General features: G+C 38.1%; 1 protein-coding gene across 4 annotated transcripts in view; it reads left to right on the top strand.

The window, feature by feature from the left end:
• SLC13A4 (solute carrier family 13 member 4) overlaps positions 1–20,158 on the top strand; it is a 61,062-nt gene that overhangs the window by 30,884 nt on the left and 10,020 nt on the right. For 3 of the 4 annotated variants that reach the window (XM_031939126.1, XM_031939125.1, XM_031939123.1), the window contains exons 3-13: positions 1,573–1,709; positions 3,864–4,042; positions 4,514–4,568; positions 5,113–5,152; positions 7,152–7,229; positions 9,080–9,258; positions 10,709–10,828; positions 14,880–14,981; positions 16,216–16,317; positions 19,037–19,134; positions 19,817–19,947. In XM_031939126.1, coding sequence (XP_031794986.1) covers positions 1,573–1,709; positions 3,864–4,042; positions 4,514–4,568; positions 5,113–5,152; positions 7,152–7,229; positions 9,080–9,258; positions 10,709–10,828; positions 14,880–14,981; positions 16,216–16,317; positions 19,037–19,134; positions 19,817–19,947 — 1,221 coding nt within the window. The remainder of the gene's footprint in view (positions 1–1,572; positions 1,710–3,863; positions 4,043–4,513; positions 4,569–5,112; positions 5,153–7,151; positions 7,230–9,079; positions 9,259–10,708; positions 10,829–14,879; positions 14,982–16,215; positions 16,318–19,036; positions 19,135–19,816; positions 19,948–20,158) is intronic. The other variant, XM_031939124.1, reaches the window with a different exon arrangement.

The following is a 20,158-nucleotide window of genomic DNA, read 5'->3' as shown; positions in this document are numbered from 1 at the left end:
TTTAATTATATTCAAAGTCTTCCATGATGTCTCTAATCCACCTTTATTTCATCTTCTCCATATATTTTATGTTCCAATCAGTCTGAACTATCAATCTATCTTTATTACTGTCCTTTGCTCATGACATCTCCAATGACTGACACATTCCATTCCACATTCTGCCATCTCAGGCTATTGAATTCCTTATCCTGCTCCAAGGCCCAATTTGTCTATTCCTTTCCCCACACCCAGAATCTCTCCTGACTTTCTCATAATTCTTTTGCCCCCCTAGACCTGCATTTAACTCACTCTCTTGTATCATAATTACTTCTGTGTATATGTCTTCTCTCCACTTCATACCTCCCTCCCCCTTGGTTCCACCATTAAGTTATAAGTTTCTTGAGAAAACAATTCATGTTGTAGTTCTCTCAGTAGTCACAGAGTCAGGTAGACCTGAACTCAACCAGCCTCCAACACCTTCTAGCTATGTGACTCTGGACAAGTTATTGTTTTGTTTGCCTCAGTTTCCTCCTCTGTAAAAATGGAGATCATCATAATACCTACCTCTCAGGATTGTTTGTGAAGATATAACGAGATAGTATTTCTTTTTTTTATAGCTTTTTATTTACAAAACATATACATGGGTAATTTTTCAACAATGACCCTTGCAAAACCTTCTGTTCCCACTTTTCCCCTCCTTCCCCCCACCCTCTCCTCTAGATGGCAGTTCGTCCAATACATGTTAAATATGTTTAAAGATATGTTAAATACAATATGTGTGTACATATTTATACACGATGCACAGAAAGATCGGATCTAGAAAGAAGGTAAAAATATCTGAGAAGAAAAACAAAAATGCAAGTAAACAATAACAGAATGGAAATGCTATGCTGTGGTCCACACTCATTTCCTATAGTTCTCTCTCTGATTCTCTTCATCACTGAACAATTCAAACTGGTTTAGATCATGAGATAATATTTCTAAAGTGCTTTACAAACTTTAAAGTTCTATATAAATGTTATTCTTGTGCAGCTGGGTGGTACAGTGGATAGAGCACTGGTCTTGAAGTCAGGAAGAATCATCTTTCCGAGATCAAATCTGATCTCAGACGCTTACTAGTTGTGTAACTCTGGACAAGTCCCTTAACCTTATTTGCTTTGGTTTCCTTATGTGTAAAATGAGCTGAAGAAGGAAATAGCAAAACATTCCAGTAGCTTTACCAAGAAAACCCAAATGGGATCATGACTGAAAAATGACTCAACAGTGACAATTCTTATTCTTATTATTTCCAGGCTCTAGCACAGTACCTTACACATAAGCTCTATTTGACATTTTCATAAATTAATAGTTATACTCCCTCCATTAGTGCCGATCACAACTTACCCGGCCTTCTCATCCTGTGTGATTCTTGTTCATTCGTGTCCATATTGTCCTGTGGATTCTCTATGAAAGTTGTGAATTTAGAACCAGAAGGGATCCCTCCTCAGCACTCAGTCAAATCAAGTCCATAAATATTGATTGGAAAGTTAGAGGAACACCCTCAGAAACTCCCTCTACTTCTAGATGACTAGATTCTGTTCTTGCCTCTCCAAGGTGGCTGCGGAATACTTCAAGAACACCACCCTGCTGTTGGTGGGAGTCATCTGTGTGGCAGCGGCAGTGGAGAAATGGAACCTGCACAAACGGATTGCCCTGCGAATGGTCATGATGGCAGGAGCCAAGCCTGGAATGTAAGTACATCCCTGGGCTACTGGTCTTCATGCCTCCTATACATCAGTATCATTGATGTTAATGTCTCTCCTCTGTAGGAAAGACTGCTCAGGACATGCACTCTAATTTTCTAGGAATGTGAATGGATGTGCCCTGAACCATCCACACTCCTACCCTGTCCCGGATGTAATCAGTAATATACACCTTCAAGATGACAATCAACCATTAGGGTGGTCATAAAACTGACAGTTTTATTGGTATAAAAAAACTTAGGTACCTACAGATAGAATTCGAAGATATATTGGAGCCAAGTTGGAACGGTTCTCAAGAGCTGATGGTTAAATTTTCAGAGGGGACATCACTCCCTCAGAAATGAGCAAATATTATAAATCAAGGATTTATTTTTTCTTTTCATTATTTCTAGATTAAGAAAGTAATGGAGAAAATGTTAATAATGCATGAATAATGATGATGTAAAAAAATAACAACACAATGTTTAGAATGTATAAATATATGTTAATATTTTCCATTAAGTTCAAAATCTGTGTTCCTAATTCTCTTTGGAGAGTACATTGAGTACATAAAGCCAGCAATTCACTACCTTCTCACTCAAGTATTATTTTTTTTTTCCTATTCTGCCATTTCTAAAGTCACAAGGATTGTTTTCTTACTGACAAATTAGATCAACATAAGGATGATGCCTGAAAGGACACTATATACTGTCCCATGTTAGGTCTGCCCTATAACCAGAACTGCTCCTTCCATTGTGCAGAGTTGATCTTGATTGCTTAATTGTTTCTCTTTTTTGCAGAATGAGAACAATAAGATAACACCTTCTAGGCATGTGGAGATCATTAATTGGGTCACACTGGAAAGAATTTTGAACTCTTTTGAATCCTTTTTGAGGATTATCCACAAGAAAATGTTCATCCCAGACTAGATTGTCCTTGACCCATTATTTGCCTATTTCTGGATCATTCTCACTTTCCATTTCCCCACTTCTCTCGTCATTTATCATGAGCTGATGGGGTATTAAAAATCATTCGGACATCAGCCTGTTTAAAACACCTTTAGAGCATTAGTCTACATAAGTAATAATTCAGAAATCAAATATGCTATGTACTCTAGTCCTTAAAATTGCATTTTATTTCTTGTCCATCAAATAATGAGGCTGTTTTCATATATGCCTTACAGAAATATATACTAATATAGACATAATCCTATATGATATATCAAAAAGTCAAATAGATGATTTTTTAAAAATTATCCATACTCTTCTTTGCCATTAACGAGTATAGTCAAGAATGGTATTATAGAGGAGAAAAATAGGAAGCATTTGACTAAGTGAGTTCGTTGCCTCAGTGAGAAACCATAAACTGTATACTGAGTTCTCTACTTGGCCAATGAGAGACCTTAGACATTTTCCCTTTATATTTGAGGATTTTGGAACACTTGAGTTCCAATTCAGCCTCAGACACAAGCTGTATGACGCTGAGCAAATTACTTAACTTCAGTTTACTTCAGTTTTTTTATCTGTAAAATGGGAATAATAATAGAACCTATCTCCCCGAGTTATTTTGAGGATCAAATGACATAACTGAAAAGCATTTAGCACACTGTTTGGTACACAGTAAGCACAATATAAATGTTAGCTATTATTATTTCAATATTACCTCAATTATTTCAATTTCAAAACTAATATTGTTTCAATTTTAAGTTAAATTTTACATTTTAAAAATATTTCAACTTATAATTATCAAGAATATAATAATTTTTTCAATTTTCATTATTTCACTGAGCTCCCTCATGAGGATGTTGTCTGAGATTTTTTTAAATTATTATTTACATGCATTCACAAACAGAAGCATTACGTGTTTGGAGTGAAGAATGGTTAGCAAATGCTATACTACTGTCACCAGTGGTATTGTCTATGTAAGTAAAGTCTTCTGCCTTGAGTAAAACCATTAGCTCTTAAAATTGTGTTTGCTCTTTCTCTGGTATGAAATGCTAGTCTAAGTTTAAGCCTAATAGAAATCCACCATTATTTTCAAGAGTAGGACCATCCAATGCAAAATCTACCGAGAAGTCCGCAGGACTTGTTTCTGTTTCCAAAGTGCATTATGGTCCTTGTTAAGTCCCACGGGCCCCAGGGAAAGCTTCTCATTTCTTTCCAGGTTGCTGCTGTGCTTCATGTGCTGTACCACCCTTCTGTCCATGTGGCTCTCCAACACTTCCACCACGGCCATGGTGATGCCGATCGTGGAGGCCGTGCTGCAGGAGTTGGTCAGTGCTGAAGAAGAGCAGGTCATGGCGGCCCCTGGCAACTCCAGCAGTGAAGAAACTGAGCCAATCAGTACAGTTTGCTTGAGTTTTCCTAAACCTTTAGCACTCTCCTCTTCCCCAAACAGGCTTTTAGGTCCTTCCTCCCCCTCCAAACATCTCCCTGCTCCTATGATTTACAAACTTACTCATAGGGCCTGAGCATTTTCCCCATGAGACTGGCCAATGCCATCCCTGCTTCTTCCTCCTATGACTGCTGTTACAAACTGCTCCTCCTCCTTCAAATGTTGTGGTCTATGTCCAAAGTCCTCCCTGAAGTCCGTCTATGTATACTGTCCCCTCTGGACCTTCAGAGCAAAAAAAGCAAGCATTGCTATCCACCAACCACTCTGGGAGTTAGGAAGGACGATGATGAATATTATTGGAGGCTTGAAATGCCTTTTCACCAAACTCAGAACCCTTAAAGAACCAATTACTTCCTTCTGTTACCTGAAACTCCAATATTTTCCCCTTTCTCCCTCCTCTTTCTCCTCTCCAATTGTAGGTATTCGTGAAAAAAATGGACCCCCTTCTCTGGAGCTCATTTTTGTCAATGAAGAGTAAGTATATCTCTTCTTCAACAGAAAGAGGGGCAAAGTTTCTCGTTATATGTCTCTTGTGCACTTATATTCTATTTTACATTATACTCTTTGTGTTACTTATCATTATCAAGAAGCAGCAGGACATAATAAATAAAACACTTATGTTGAACTCAGAAATACCTAGATGATTCAAGCCTCATTTCAGAATATTTTGGCTATATGAGCCTGGGCAAGTCACTTAACTTTTTAGAATTATAGTTAATTCTCTTCAACTATAAGGTGCAAAGGAGTCCACTAGCATTAACAGAGGCAGTCCCCATGACATGGATCCAATTCTCAGGCATATTATACCTCCTACTAGCTGCAAATTCCTTGAAGGTGGTGTATATGTAGTCATTTCTAAGCGCAATGCCTTTTACTCGGTAGGTAACTTAGGGAATGCTCATTTTTTCAATTAAAAAAATAATGAGTGTCAGGAATAAACAGAACTTAGATTTACCCAATTCCCATATAGTCTTGTCAACATCTTCCCTCATTTCTTTTACCTTTTGCTTTCTTCCAGCTCATCAACTCCAGATTTCCCTTCTCTGATGCAGAGAAAGGTACTGCTTTTTGTTCTTTCTGTGCTCTGGAATCACTCATCAGACCAGTGGGATAAATCAGGGAGGTAGCAATGCCCAGCCTCCCTGGCCCCGCAAATCATCACCTACTTCTGTGTAATGTAGGCAAAAAACACTCAAAAATGGAGGGGTAGGGAAAAGTATCCAACTCTTGGCAAGTCAGTGACTGGTGTTATCTTCTTCTACTACAGGGTCAATCCTGAATGACTCAGAATAATGGACACTACCTCAGAAATCCTCCTAGGAGAGCTAGGTGGCACAGTGGATAGACTGTGGGGCCTGGAATCTGGAAGATTCATTTTCCTAAATTCCAATCTGTCTTCAGATACTGGATAGCTAGCTGGGTAACCCTGAGTGCCTACTTGCCTCAGTTCTCTCATCTGTAAAATGAGCTGGAGAAGAAAATGGCAAACCATTCCAGTATTTCCACCAAGGAAAGCTCAAATGGGATTTGACAGAGTCAGATACAACTGACAGACATTTCATTTTTCACCTTTTCTCCTTAATATAGGAGAGGCCAGATTTATAAGATACATTGAGACATATAATATTTTGTATAATTATATAGTAATAATACATAATACATTATATGAGACCTGTAATATATATGATGTATATAATATATAATATAGTTAATTTTAAAGAAAAATTCTTCCTATCCCAAAAATGATTCCCCATTTAAATAGCATTAATAGTCCCAAAAAGTTTTTATTGTCCTTTAAGTAGCAAGTTTTTCTATTTAAAATGATTCAATTTACAAAAATTCAATACAGAATTTTAAAGGGTTATTTATATATATACCCACATATGTATATCAATGCATATATATATATACATACACACATATATATTATAAGTCTGAAGCAATTTAAAGTTTTTGTATCATGGAAAATTTGAGAAGCTAGTCTATAGATTCCTTAGAATCATGTTTTTAAATTCATAGAGTAAAATATACATGTTTACAAAGGAAATAAATTATATCAATTATATCTAAAGACAGTTATTGATATATTATTAAAGCATGCTCACAAATCCCAGGTTAAATAAAGAACTCTGGGTTTAAAAGATGTTCTTTATTTTAAAGGGACAAAGAAAGTTTCTTTAGAAAAAATAAAATTTCAAAAAGTTATTATCAGCAATAGTTATCTTTTATCAGACTTCTAACTTGGTGTGTAATGCCAGAGAAACTGAGCAAGACAGAGATTAGAGACCAATTCAATAGTTTATGAAATGGAGAGGTATACTGGGACCAATGGATCCATGGTTGGTCCCAGGGCTGGAGGAGACTATCACCTCAAAGAGTCTAGCAATTAAGTATCAGAGGGCAAGCTTTTTATAAGATAACAAGAACAATGACATAATGGGGGAGATAGCTGAATGGGGATAACCTAGTGGAGGGGGGAGGCCCCTAGGATGACACAATGGAGGGAGGTTACTGATATTCTAATGACATCTAAAATGGATAAACCTTTATCCGGTCAAACCTTAAGAAGGAATGTCTATAACCTAAAGATATAAAACCTTTATCTCATCAACCATTTAAAAGGGAATGATTATAGCCTGAGGCTTTGGGGCAGAGCAACTGTGGTAGACCTTTATCTCATCAAACATTAAGAGGGAAAGGTTATAACCTGAGGCAGAGTAACTAAATAGGACAATTAGGGAAACTAGATCAGGACATCAAAAGGGAACTTTGGCACTACAGGTGTTTGATCTTGAGGGGGTTTTAGAAAATAGTATTATTATTGCAGCAATCATAATAAATTTACATAAGGTTTTAAAGTTTACACAGTGTTTTTCTTAGCACAATGGAGGCAGAACTGATGAGAGGTGGGCGATCCCAGTCAAATGGTCACTTTCCTTGGCTTCTAGCTCACTGACCCCACAAATCAAGCACTACCTTCCAACCCACCCCAGGTGTCAGGGATACTTCGCCCTACTCGTCCTCCTCCTGGCAGGCTCACTGCTCTTGTTCCTACAGAACCTGAATGGCGTACCCATGATCACCAACTCTATCCAGTCTATGAAACCTCAGAGCAAGAGGCAGTGCTCGCCTCAGGTAAGGGAGGGAGGGCTGTTTCATATATGAAGCATGGCTTCGGGCCATGCTGTCTCCCAGGAAAGCCACCATCCCTGCAGTCCGCAGAATTCGCGCCCTGATTAGTGCTGTGATGTGAGCCCTCTCTGTCCAGATGGACGTGGCTCACCCTCGTGTACCACAGGAATAAAGTAACCCCTTCTTCACCTACATGGGGACTTTGAAGGGTCCAGCTTAGGTCCTTCCCAGGTGAGACAAGCACTGGGTGCAAGCAGCTGGTCTGTTCCTCTACAATCTGACCCAACAATAGGCCAGGGCCAGGAGGGAAGAGAACGCAAAGAAAGGAAATGGTGAATGAGATTCCCACCTTGTCCTCTGGATCAGGCTGTAGACTAAGGATTAGGAGTCACCAACAGAGATAAGCCATACCTATGGGAGATACTGGCAGACAAACAACACACCAAAGAAAGGAGGAAACAGAAAAGGAAAAAAAATAGAATAGGAGGAGGAAAGAGAAAAAAACAAAAGAAGGAAGAAAAAGATACATATAGTAGAGAATCATGACCCAGGCAAATTCACTAGCAATAAAAACATAAATCAGTGCTGTCAAATTCAAATACAAAGCAGTATTTAACTACACATTAGGAAGGATCCCTCAGAGAGCATATTGACTTAGAAAACTATATCTCAACATTAATTATGTTCTATTGTATTTTTATTTTGTCAGCTATTTCTCAATTACATTTTAATCTGATTCACACACACACACACACATATACACACACACAGGAGAGTGTTGCTGGGGTATGGTTGACACGTCTGTCAGAAGTTATCTAGACCAACTCAAGAACTTTCCTCCCCTGTCTACCTTCCATCCAGACCAAGAAGACACATTCTTCTGATTGGAAGGCAAGACTCCTTCTATACCTCAAAAATGATCCATTAATATTCATCTAACCAAGACCTTTTCTAACTTGAATTAAAAGAATGGGTAGATTTCAGTTTAGCAGAAGGAAAGATTTCCTAAATAATTAGAGTAGTCTAAAAATAGTTCTTTTTAGAAGTAATGAGTTTCTTATCACTGAAAGCTTCCCAACAGAGGTGGATCATAATAATACAAAAATTGTTTAGCTGGAAATGGGCAATGGGTGAAAGTTGTAAAAAGGTAAGTTTCAGTTTATCAGAAGGAAAAAAATTCCTAAATAGAGTAGTCTGAAAATAATTTGAAGTAATGCGTTTCCTACCACCAAAAGCTTCCCAACAGAGTATGGATCATAATAATACAAAAGTTATTTAACTGAAAATGGGCTTGCTACTTTCTAAAAAAGAAAGAAAGAAAGAAAGATGTTTAACTGTCCTAATAACCCTCTGAAATAGGTAATATTATCAATCCCATTTTACAGATTCGGAGACTTATGTTAAGAGGGTCTAATTAACTTGCCTAAAATCACAAAGCTAGCAAGGCCTTCCTGGCTCCAGATTCAGCACTCTGCCCCCTCTACCACACCAGCTTCTTGTAGAGCTGATTCCTCAAATACAGGTTGCACTATAACAGCCTTCCAGCTGTTGAATTCTGGGATTCTCTGACTACAACTCGAATTCAGGGACTGTTTCATTTCTCTTTGTGCCCCTCATTTCTAGTAGAGCATTTGTAGAACATAGTAACTGCTACTGGTGGTGTGGTAGCAGTGGTTGTGATTGGTGGTACTGGTGATGATGGCGATGATGGGAGTGCTAACAGTAAGAGTGGGGATGAAGGTGAAGGCCAATCTCTTTCCTGGAGTAGGACCCTGAACATCCCATTGCTCACGATGCTCTCCACGGGGCAGCCAGAACCGGGACGAAGGGGTACAGTACATTTCCTTTGGCAGGAACAGCTATTAGTCCTGCCCCCTGGGAACCTGGAGCTGAGTGGCAAGTACAGGTCCCAGCATGATCACATGGTCTGCAAGTGCCTCTCTCTGAGCATCTCTTACGCCGCCACCATTGGGGGCCTGACCACCATCATCGGCACATCCACCAGCCTCATCTTCCTGGAACACTTCAACAAGTAAGTCACGCAAGCAATGGTGTCCCGGGCAGGGCCTGGCCCGGAGAATAATGCCGACTTGGGTCCCAACAGCACCGATTAAGGTTCTGCAGCTTGCAGCCTTGTGATCACCAAATACCGTGTCAGCACCTAAACAGTTTTTCTATAAAGTAAAAAAATACTTGATAGTGAATCCTGGCTTCCCAGTGGCTAAGCAAAAGGGAGATTTCGGCCCCCAGACAACCCAACTGCAAAAAACCACTGAGAACAGAAACAGCCCTAAATGAAACTCTGAAATAGATAGTTTTCTTTGGATTACAGAGCTGATCTTGGATCCTGGAAAGCTGCACTTAAAACAACTTCTGACTTAAATACAGCTGGCCAGTGAGGTGACCCTGAACAAGTCACTTTATAACTCCAGGCAATTCTTTAAGAGGACATTGAAAAACTGCACTCCTTATGGGAGAAGCTTATGTTGGGGAGGTATGGCAGGGTTCTGCCTGGTGAAAGAGGATGGTTTTATTTTGTGCTCTTGGGTTTTAATGGATCATTTTCCATGACTCATTACCCAACTAAAGGGATGTTGTATGTTCTGGAATGTCCCATCTTTTTTCAAACAGGTTTTAGCTTCTGTGCAATATCATGTGCTATTCATGTGTTTTCAGTCAACTGTGTATTTTTGTCATAATAAATAATTACTTTTTCAAAAAAAAAAAAAAAAAAAAGAAGAGGAAAGATCAATCTGCTTTAGTCAATTGAATATCCTTAATTGAAAATTCTTGTACCAATGAAATTGGGATTGGGAGGAGAGAGAGACAGAGACAGACACAGAGAGACAGAGACAGACAGAGATAGAGATAGAGACAGAGACAGAGAGAAAGGAAGAAGAGGAAGAGGGAGAGAAAGGAAGGGAGGAAGAATGGGGAAGGGAGAGGGGAGGAGAAAGGAAGGGGAGAAAGAGAGAGAATTAGAGACTGAGAAAAAGGAAGAAGAGGAAGAGGGAGAGACAGGAAGGAAGGAAGAGGGGAGGAGAGAGAAAGGAAGAAAGAGAGAGAGAGAAGGAAGGAAAGGAAGAAGAAGGAGAGAAATGAAGGAAGAGGAGAGGAGAGAAAAAGGAAGGGAAGAAAGAGAAAGAGAGAGAAGGAAGGAAAGGAAGAAGAGGGAGAGAAAGGAAGGAAAGGAGAGGAGAGGAGAGAGAAAGGAAGGGGGGAAAGAGAGAGAGAGAGAGGATTCAATAACTGTCTTTATGATTATTCCTGAGGCTTGTTTGCTTACTTCCTAGTTCCTACCAAAGTCCTTAAGAGTTAAGGTTTTTAACTAAATAGCTTCTAGATATGGAAGATGTCAGTCTATAATTATAAGGATCATCCCACCCACATTTGCCTTCCAGAGCTTATTAACCCCAAAGCGCCATTTTAGAACTTCATCCCCCCAGCCTTGCTGGTCACTGACCCAACTCTTTCTTTTCCAGCCAATATCCAAATGCTGAGGTGGTGAACTTTGGGACCTGGTTCCTTTTTAGCTTTCCCATCTCCCTCATCATGCTGGTGGTGAGCTGGTTTTGGATGCACTGGCTGTTCTTGGGTTGCAAGTGAGTAGAACTAATTCAGAAGCCCTGTTGATTCCTCTCAAGTATAAAATATTGGCATGGTTTCTCTATGCTAAGTATTGAGAAGAAAATGGCAACAGTCCTAGCAATGTGCTGCTGGGGAAACTCACTTTCCTCAAGGAAGGGGTTTCTGATATCTTTTGTTTAAAGGTGTCTTTGTATTAAGCCTAAAAAGGTATTCTCTATTCTAATCTTAGCTATTTTATTAATTAAAAGCCATGTCAAATATCTAGTTAATCAGTCAATAAACATTTATTAAGAGGGTTCTATGGGGGCAGCTAAGTGGTATAAAGGATAGAGTATCAGCTCCGGAGTCAGGAGGACTGGAATTCAAATCCAGACTCAGGCACTTTATTAGCTGTGTGACCCTGAACAATTCACTTAACCCTGACTGCCTCTCCAAAAAAACAAAAAGCACATTATATGTTAGGTTTTGTGCTAAACACTGAGGATATAAAGAAAGATTAAAAAAATATATTTTCAACCTTTCAGGAGGGGGAGAAAACACAAAATGCAAATAACTGTGTACAAACAAATTATATACATAACAAATTGGAAATAATCAACAGAGGGAAGGCCCTATGATAACTAAGAATCAGGAAAGGCTTCTTAGAAAAGGTGGGATTTTTCAGGAGTAAGAGGGTGGGTCCCACTGTATTCTACTGTGGTTGGGAATTGACAGCAAACTGGGGAGGAAGGATTGATGAGGAAGAGAATGAGCAGAGTAGAGTAATGATAAAGAATGAAGAAGGACCACAAGCCATTTAGGGATTGGTTGAAGGAGTTGGACCTATTTGATCCAAAAAGAGAAGACTCAGACGGGACATAATAAATGTACTGGAATGGAAGCCATTGGAAGAGAAATTGGATCTCTGACTCCAACCTTTGGCTAAGGAGCTGTAAATGAAAGTTGCAAAGAGGTAAATATAGACTTGATATCAGGAAAGTGAACGCTCATTCGAGCAGTTAGGTGAATCACCGGATAGAGCACCAGACCTAGAATCAAGAAAAAGTGAGTTCAAATATGGTCTCAGACACTAGCTGTGTGAACTTAGGCAAGTCATTTAATCCTATTTGCCTGTTTCAGCATCTATAAAATGAGCTGAAGGAGGAAATGGAAAATTACTCCAAAATTTTTGCCAAACAATCCCAAAAGGGGTTACAAAGAGTCAGGCATGACTGGAAACAATTAAATAACAATGAACCCTCACAATTAAAACTTATTTTAGTGGAAGCCATATCCAAATTAATTGTGTGAATTAGATTTTTTTTTTTTTTTAAAGAAATACAGGTTTGGGTAGGGAGGTGACACAGTAGATAGGACACTGGCCTTGGAGTCAGGAGGACCTGAGTTAAAATTTGGCTCAGACACATAGTAACTGTGTGACTGAGCAAGTCAATTAATCCCAATTGCCTTGCCAAAGAAAGAAAATAAGAAGAAAAAAGAGAGAGAGAGAGAGAGAGCGCCTCTAAATCTCATTTAAGGAATACATAAGTCTTATAAAGCAGCAGTCACCAAAACCATGTGGTACTGGCCAAGAAATAGAATGGTAGACCAGTGGAATAGGTTAGATACACAATCAATGACTATAGCAATCGAATATTTGATAAACCCCCAAAATCTAGCTTCTGGAATAAGGAATACATAGGCTATTTATAATTAACTGCTTCCATTTGAATAATAACAATAGCATTTATTTAGTGATTTAAAGTTTACAAAGTACTTTGCATGTTATTTCACTTAATCCTCTTAACAGCCCAGTGAGATAGATGCTATCATTATCTCTATTTCACAGATAAGGATACTGAAGCATAAAGGTTTAAACAGGCCTAGTTAGTGTCTAGAGGCCTGACACTGTGTTCTCCTTGTGTTCCCTGCAGTATTATTTAATTTGCATGGCAAACTGTTGCTTCATAAACTGTACAAAAATAAGCTTCAGCCCAGGCCAATTTTTCATAAATTTTGCAACATTAAAGTCTAGAATTACACAGATCACTGAATTTGGTATGCCTCATGACTTAAATTCTGCTTCAGGCACTTAGTTATTGTGTGACCATAAGCAAATCTACCCTGCCTTCTGGGTTACAACTGCTTGTCTATGAAATGAGGATTTTCTACTTCCTGGGCTGCTGTAATAGAAGTGTTTGTGGAACACCTTAAAGTGCTTCATACATGTGAGGTTACACAACTAGGTCTGAAAAAAAAGGAAAAGAATCTATATGTACAAAAATATTTATATCTCTTTTTGTGGCAGCAAAGAATTGGAAATTAAGGAATACCCATCAATTGGGGAATGCCTGAATAAATTGGGGTATATAATTATGATAGAATACTATTTGTACTATAAGAAATAATGAACATGATGCTTTCAGAAAAATCTAGAAAGACTTATATGAACTGATGCAAAGTCAAGTAAGCAGAATTAGGAGAACATTATACACAGTATTGTACAATGGCCAACTGTGAATGACTTAGCTAGTCTTAACAATATAAGAATCCAAAACAACTATGCTCAAAAAGTTATCAAACTGTGCATACCCTTTGATCCAGCAGTGTTACTACTGGGATTATATCCCAAAGAGATTATAAAGAAGGGAAAGGGACCTGTATGTGCACGAATGTTTGTGGCAGCCCTTTTTGTAGTGGCTAGAAACTGGAAACTGAATGGATGTCCATCAGTTGGAGAATGGCTGAATAAATTGTGGTATATGAAAATTATGGAATATTACTGTTCTGTAAGAAATGACCAACAGGATGATTTCAGAAAGGCCTGGAGAGACTTACATGAACTGATGCTGAGTGAAATGAGCAGGACCAGGAGATCATTATATACTTCAACAACAATACTAGATGATGACCAGTTCTGATGGATCAGGCCATTCTCAGCAATGAGATCAACCAAATCATTTCTAATGGAGCAGTAATGAACTGAACTAGCTATGCCCAGGGAAAGAACTCTGGGAGATGACTAAAAACCATTACATTGAATTCCCAATACCTATATTTATGCACACCTGCATCTTTGATTTCCTTCACAAGCTAATTGTACAATAATTCAGAGTCTGATTCTTTTTGTACAGCAAAATAATGTTTTGGTCATGTATACTTATTGTGTATCTAAGTTATATTTTAATATATTTAACATCTACTGGTCATCCTGCCATTTAGGGGAGGGGGTGGGGGGGGGTAAGAGGTGAAAAATTGGAACAAGAGGTTTGGCAATTGTTAATGCTGTAAAGTTACCCATATATATATATCCTGTAAATAAAAGGCTATTAAATAAAAAAAAAAAAGAAAAAAAGAAAAAGAAAAAAAAAGAGAAAAAAAAAAAAAAAAAAGAATCCAAAACTCTTCCAAAGGACTTATGCTGAAAAACGCTAGCCACTTTCAGAGAAAGAACTGATGAAGTCTAAATGTAGATTAAAGCATGCCTTTTCAGTTTTCTTTATTATTCTTGTTTTCCTGCACAGCATGACTAATATGAAAATGTTTCATGACTTCTTATATATAATTTATATCAAAATGCCTCACGCAACGGGGAGGGAAGACAAGGAGAAAATTTGGAACTCAAAATTTTAAAAACATATATTTAAAAATTTTGTTTGCATATAGAGAAAAAGTAAAATAAAAATTAAATGTAAAAAAAACCCTATAAATGTGAAGTATTATTTGAATCAGAATTTTATAGTCATTGGGGCATTGGCAAATACAAGAGAAAGAAAATCGGGTGATTTTAACAAATATAACAAATACTTCACAAATAACAAATAACAAACAAAAATAACAAAAACTTCACATTTCCATGTTATTTGATAGCTTAGAAAAAAAATACATTCCTTAATTCCCACACTATGAAGCAGGTGATGAGAAAATTATTAGTTTTAGTTTTGTAAGATGAAGAAATTAATTTTTGGGGAAATGAAGTGTATGGTCTGTCTTATAGACTAGTAAATGGTAGAATTGGTAAATTTTTTCCACTACTTCAAGTTACCTATAACATCACAAGGTACATCTCTCTCTTTCATTTCTCAGTTTTAAAGAGACTTGCTCCCTGAGTAAAAAGAAGAAGACAAAAAGAGAAGAGTTGTCAGAAAGGAGGATTCAAGCAGAATATGAGAAACTGGGAGACATTAGGTAAAAATCAACCTTCCCTCCTTCAGGAGCGAATACATAATGGTAATACAAAATAAACCTGTTTTTGTTGTTTTTTGAGGCAATGACTTACCAAGGTTGACACAGCTAGTAAGTGTCTGAGGCTGAATTTGAACTCAAATCCTCCTGAGTCCAGCACTGGTGCTGTATCCACTGTGTCACTTAGCTGCCCTATTGATGTTCAGCTGTTTTAATCATGTCTCACTCTCCATGACTCCATCTGAGGTTTTCTCCAATTAGGGTTTTCTTGACATATTGAAGGGTTGCCATTTTAAGTCTCTTGACCAGGATCACCAAGCTAGTAAATGTGTGAGGTCAAATTTGAACTCAGGTTTTCAGGCTTGGAACTCCATGCACTGTGCCATCCAGCTGCCCGAGGCTTATTCTAGAGTCTCCAAGTCCAAGGTTTTTCATTACTATAAACCCAAGCATTCTAGAGTCGCTATTGACCCAGAGTTCATATGATCTTACTATCATTATCCCAAAAATATTTCTCAGTGTATTCCTATAACAGGTGAAAAGTGAGGGGAGGAATGAGAAGACAAGGGAACTCAACCACCCTTCTGTAACACAAGATGTACCCTGAAAGGCTTCATCTCCAATTATCCCTTTCAATTTTTACAGACTTACACAGAACCATGACTTGTGGACAATGGGGATGGATCAGCAGGGTACACAGTAAAAAAAAGAGAAATTCACTAGATTTAAAGTCATGGGGCCCAGATTTGAACCCTACCTCTGCCACCTAATACCCCAAATGATACTGGCTAAGTTATTAACCCAATACTAAATTAGATACTGGACTAGATGGCCTGAAGTTTCTGTCTGTCTGTAAATTTATGCATTTATTTTTACAGGCACAGAAGGGCTTTTGTTTTGTATCTACTAGCTAAGGAAATATTTAATGCAGGCTTGCAAATAGGTTCTAAGGATATAGAACCCAAAGCAGTCTTTACCAACTCTTTCCACATGACTAAAACCATGGTTAAGGATGGCCCTTATGCTGGTGAGGAACATACATGGCTTGGTGATCACATGAAGACCGATGGATTGTAAGTCTTAGGAAGTGGGTTCAAATTCCCCGCACACATTTACCAGCTGTGTGACTTTGGGCCAATCCCTCAACTGCTCAGAGCTTCTCTTTCCTCTGCTGCTGTGCCAGTTTGGAATGAGGAACTAGAGGACTGAGGATCAGTCAGTGGGCGTTTCCTTCTAGCTACCCCGAAATGGTGACTGGATTCTTCTTCATCCTGATGACTCTGCTGTGGTTTACCCGGGAGCCTGGTTTTGTCCCTGGCTGGGATTCATTCTTTGAGAAGTAAGTATTAGAAGCTCCCTCCTTGTGAAGAAGTACCCCTCATTCCTCACAATGCATTCTCACATTCCCTTTGTTCTACATGGAAGAAATAGTTAGAGACATCTTTTTCCTTCTCCCTTCTTCCCCTTCCCACTTTCCCTGCCCCATGGCCCAGCAGAACTGGCCTACAACTAGTTTATCTCCTTCTCAGAAATCTCAAAGCAAGAGAATCATAGTCTCCTTATATCCTATAACTAATCTTACTGTTATGTGACAGAAAAAAATAGGGAAGGATAGAAAGGGAGGGCAAGAGAATTTTGTACCTTTTCCAAGAGTTAAAACTTTCTCCCTTCTCCCCACCCTTTACCCTATCAAAAAAGGGAGAATTCTAGAGAAGGGGTGAGAAATTCCATCTCTCTTCCTTTTCTAAGGAGAAGGAAGGGCTAATGGGTATGAAATCCTGCATTATACTATTAGAAGCCTCTTCCATCAAGAAGTGGTTAATGTTTAACTGAATGTCTTTTTTTCTCTCCTTAATCTTTGTTACAAGGAATGGGTAAGAGAGGGGAAAGTCAGGGTAGGAGAGACATGGGAAATGGATGTGAAATAAAAAACAAAAAGTATCAATGAAAAGATAATTTTTATCTTTGTTCTGAATTTTAAAAACCAAATAGGATAGGCATTTTCATGGACATCACAGAACAGGACAAGAGAGAAAAGACTATTTAAAATACAGCTTGCTTTAAGTATATTCCAAGCCATAGCTTTCACAGCAGTCCTGATTGTCTAGCTTTCTTGCCCATTTTCTTCCTGTTCTTTTTTCTCCATTAAAAAATGAAAAAAAAAATGCCTTAGGGACCCTCTTTCTTTCTCTTCTTTTTCTTAAGATAATTTTTTTTCCCCACAAAGAAAACAGTTTTTCTCTAACTAACCTAAAGCTTTCTGGGGCAATTTGCCAATTTCCTTTTATTCTGGCCCTTTGGGAAGCCATGTAGACACAATGCATTATTTCTATTTTGTGTCCAGGTAGGCAGGATATGTAATACATTTCCATGTTTTAGTTTTCATGGCACCAAAATATTTCCAATCAAATGATACTCGGTATTTTACTCAATAAATTATGATCCTACCTTGTTAGGGGTTTGGGATTTTTGTTTTTTTGCAGACAATCAGGGTTAAATGACTTGCCTAGGGTCACACAGCTAGTAAATGTCTGAGACTGGGTTTGAATTCAGGTCCTCCCGACTCCAAGGCCAGTGTACTATCCACTGTACCATCTAGTTACCCCTTACTTGTCATTTTAAAAATGAAAGTCCCAATTTTTTTTAATTCAATAAACCAGTCAATGAAATTAAATGAGGTACCCCTAAGAACCAAGTACAATGGTTATTATACACAGATGAATTGCTTTTTGACAGAAACCAATATTCTGAAATAGAAACATCACAGAATTTGATGAAGGAAAATGGAAGTTCAGGCTTTACCTATCCTACTTCTCGAAATGTGTGACCTTGAGTGCAAAACACATAACTTCTTTCTTTGAGTCTCATTTCCTCATCTGTACAATAAGGATCATAACAGTATGCCCCAAAAGTATTAGTGCAGCTTTAAGTCATTAAAGTTTAAATTAAAATGTTAATAAGATTAAAATAAAAAAATGAATTAAATTGAAATTTTTATGAAAGGTTTAATAGCTCAGAACTACACTAAGACTTTTGGAACACCCCCTCTTGCAGTATCTCCACTACAAGACAGTTGGGAAGAATAAATAAATTGTCTTCATGATGAAGGCCAATGTTATCATTCCTGTTAGACAAGATTGATGTTAGCACACAGCAAGGCTTCAGTTTGACATTCATGCTTCAGTTTGAGGAAGCAGGTCTCTAATCGCCAGTCAGCTTCTATTCCTTTTTTGCCATAAATGATTGGCTCACACTGATGAAAAGAAACAAACAAACAAAGAAAAACACCATCTGATTCCCTCACTTTCTGACCTCACAACTGCTGAAAAGTTATGTTCTGCCTTCAAGATGGGTAGCACTCCACATTACCATTGGTATTCAGACTCTCTAGTAGCTATTTCCAGGAAGAAGTTAGATTAAATATAGCGCAGAAGTGATCATGGAGATGTGAAAGGAGAAGGAACCTCCTGTCTTCCAAGGCCATTCATTCTTTCTGGGCCATAACTCTGCCAGTCAGGAAGTTTTTCCTTCTATCAAGTAGAAATTCATCTCTTGACAACTCCCACTCATTGCTCCTATTCTATGTTCTAACGCTTAGAAGAATTTATTTCCCTCTTCTGCAGGACAATCCTTCCGACACTTAAACACAATTATTGAGTTTCTCTCTCAATCCAATATTTCCCTTTTCCAGGCTAAACAAGAGCTAAAGGTAAGCCTCCCAGCTAAACTTCATACAGCATGATAATACTAGAACTGGACTCCAAAGTCCTAAAATTAATTACAAACTTGACCACTTATTAGGTACACAACCAGGCAAGCTAGTTAACCTTTTAAGATCTTAAGTTTTTTCTCTTGTAAAATAGAAGAAATAAAAGATCATTTCCTTAAAATTAAAAAAAAATCAAAGAGATTAGGTTGACAGCCAATTTCTGGAGTTCTCAAAAGAAGAGGCATAATATCCAGAGGATCCCAGAGATAGCCAGAAATTTCTGGTTATCACACTACACGTCTAGTCTCTCCTATGGCATCTTTGACATTCATACTTGTTTCTTCACTAGGAAAGGCTACCGTACAGATGCTACTGTCTCTGTCTTCCTTGGTTTCCTCCTCTTCCTAATCCCAGCTAAGAAACCCTGTTTTGGAAAAAAAGATAAAGGTAAGACGCAAACTGTGATGGGGGACACTGGGTCCTAAAGACTGATTATGATTTAAGAACACCTGATTGCGAAGTTTTCAAAGATTAACAGAAGCAGAAGAGTAACAATAATGTCAAATTATATACTATATAGCAATATAAAATGAAAGCCAGTTAAAATAAGACAAATTGTAAGGATCATTCATGTTTCTGATCCCAGAAAATAGAGTTTAAAATAGTTTACCCTCCTCTCAGGAGAGTAGGGAACTATGGATATATTATGTGAGTCTGCTGTCAGATGTGGTTATTTTGTATGTTGGTCTGGCTTTCCTTTTTTTCTGTGTTTCAAGGGAGGATTCAATAAGGAGGAAGGTGTATCAAGACATGGGATAAAAACAAATGTGATCAATAAAACTTTTTTAAAGTCTTTAAAGAGGGGCAGCTAGATGGTGCAGTGGATAGAGCACTAGCCCTGAAGTCAGAAGGACTTTAATTCAAATCTGGTCTGAGACACTTAATACTTCCTAGCTGTGTGACCCTGAGCAAGTCACTTAACCCCAACTGTCTCAGAAAAAAAAGTCTTTAAAGAGAGCCTCAACATCAGAGTAGTCATACTGATTAGTGATCTATTCAAATGCTCCTTATTTCTTCTAATGAGGTGCCATGGTTTTAATATGGGATCTGGGTCTTCATGAAACTTTAGATTCAGGAGAAAGCAGAGAAGATTCAATGGAAATGGAACCCATCATTACATGGAAGGACTTTCAGAAGACTATGCCCTGGGAGATTGTCATTCTGGTGGGAGGAGGTTATGCTCTAGCATCTGGAAGCAAGGTAACATTTTTTCTGGGTCTGATTTGTTGAATGTTGTTATAGAAGCTTTGTTTAATTGGTTCTCTCAGTGCTCAGAGGGAATATCTAACTGGTGATTTCTCAGAATTGAGAGAATGAGAGACAGAATAAAAATATCTATTCCACAATCAATTAATTAGTATTTATTAAAGCTCCTACTACATGCTAAGTTTTAGGCCTGCAAAAAGAAACA

This window comes from Sarcophilus harrisii, chromosome 5 (genome assembly GCF_902635505.1).
Source record: "Sarcophilus harrisii chromosome 5, mSarHar1.11, whole genome shotgun sequence".
In the NCBI taxonomy this organism is placed as follows: domain Eukaryota; kingdom Metazoa; phylum Chordata; class Mammalia; order Dasyuromorphia; family Dasyuridae; genus Sarcophilus; species Sarcophilus harrisii.
The sequence above is the reverse complement of the archived record's forward strand: the minus strand, read 5'-3'. Positions and strand labels throughout refer to the sequence as shown.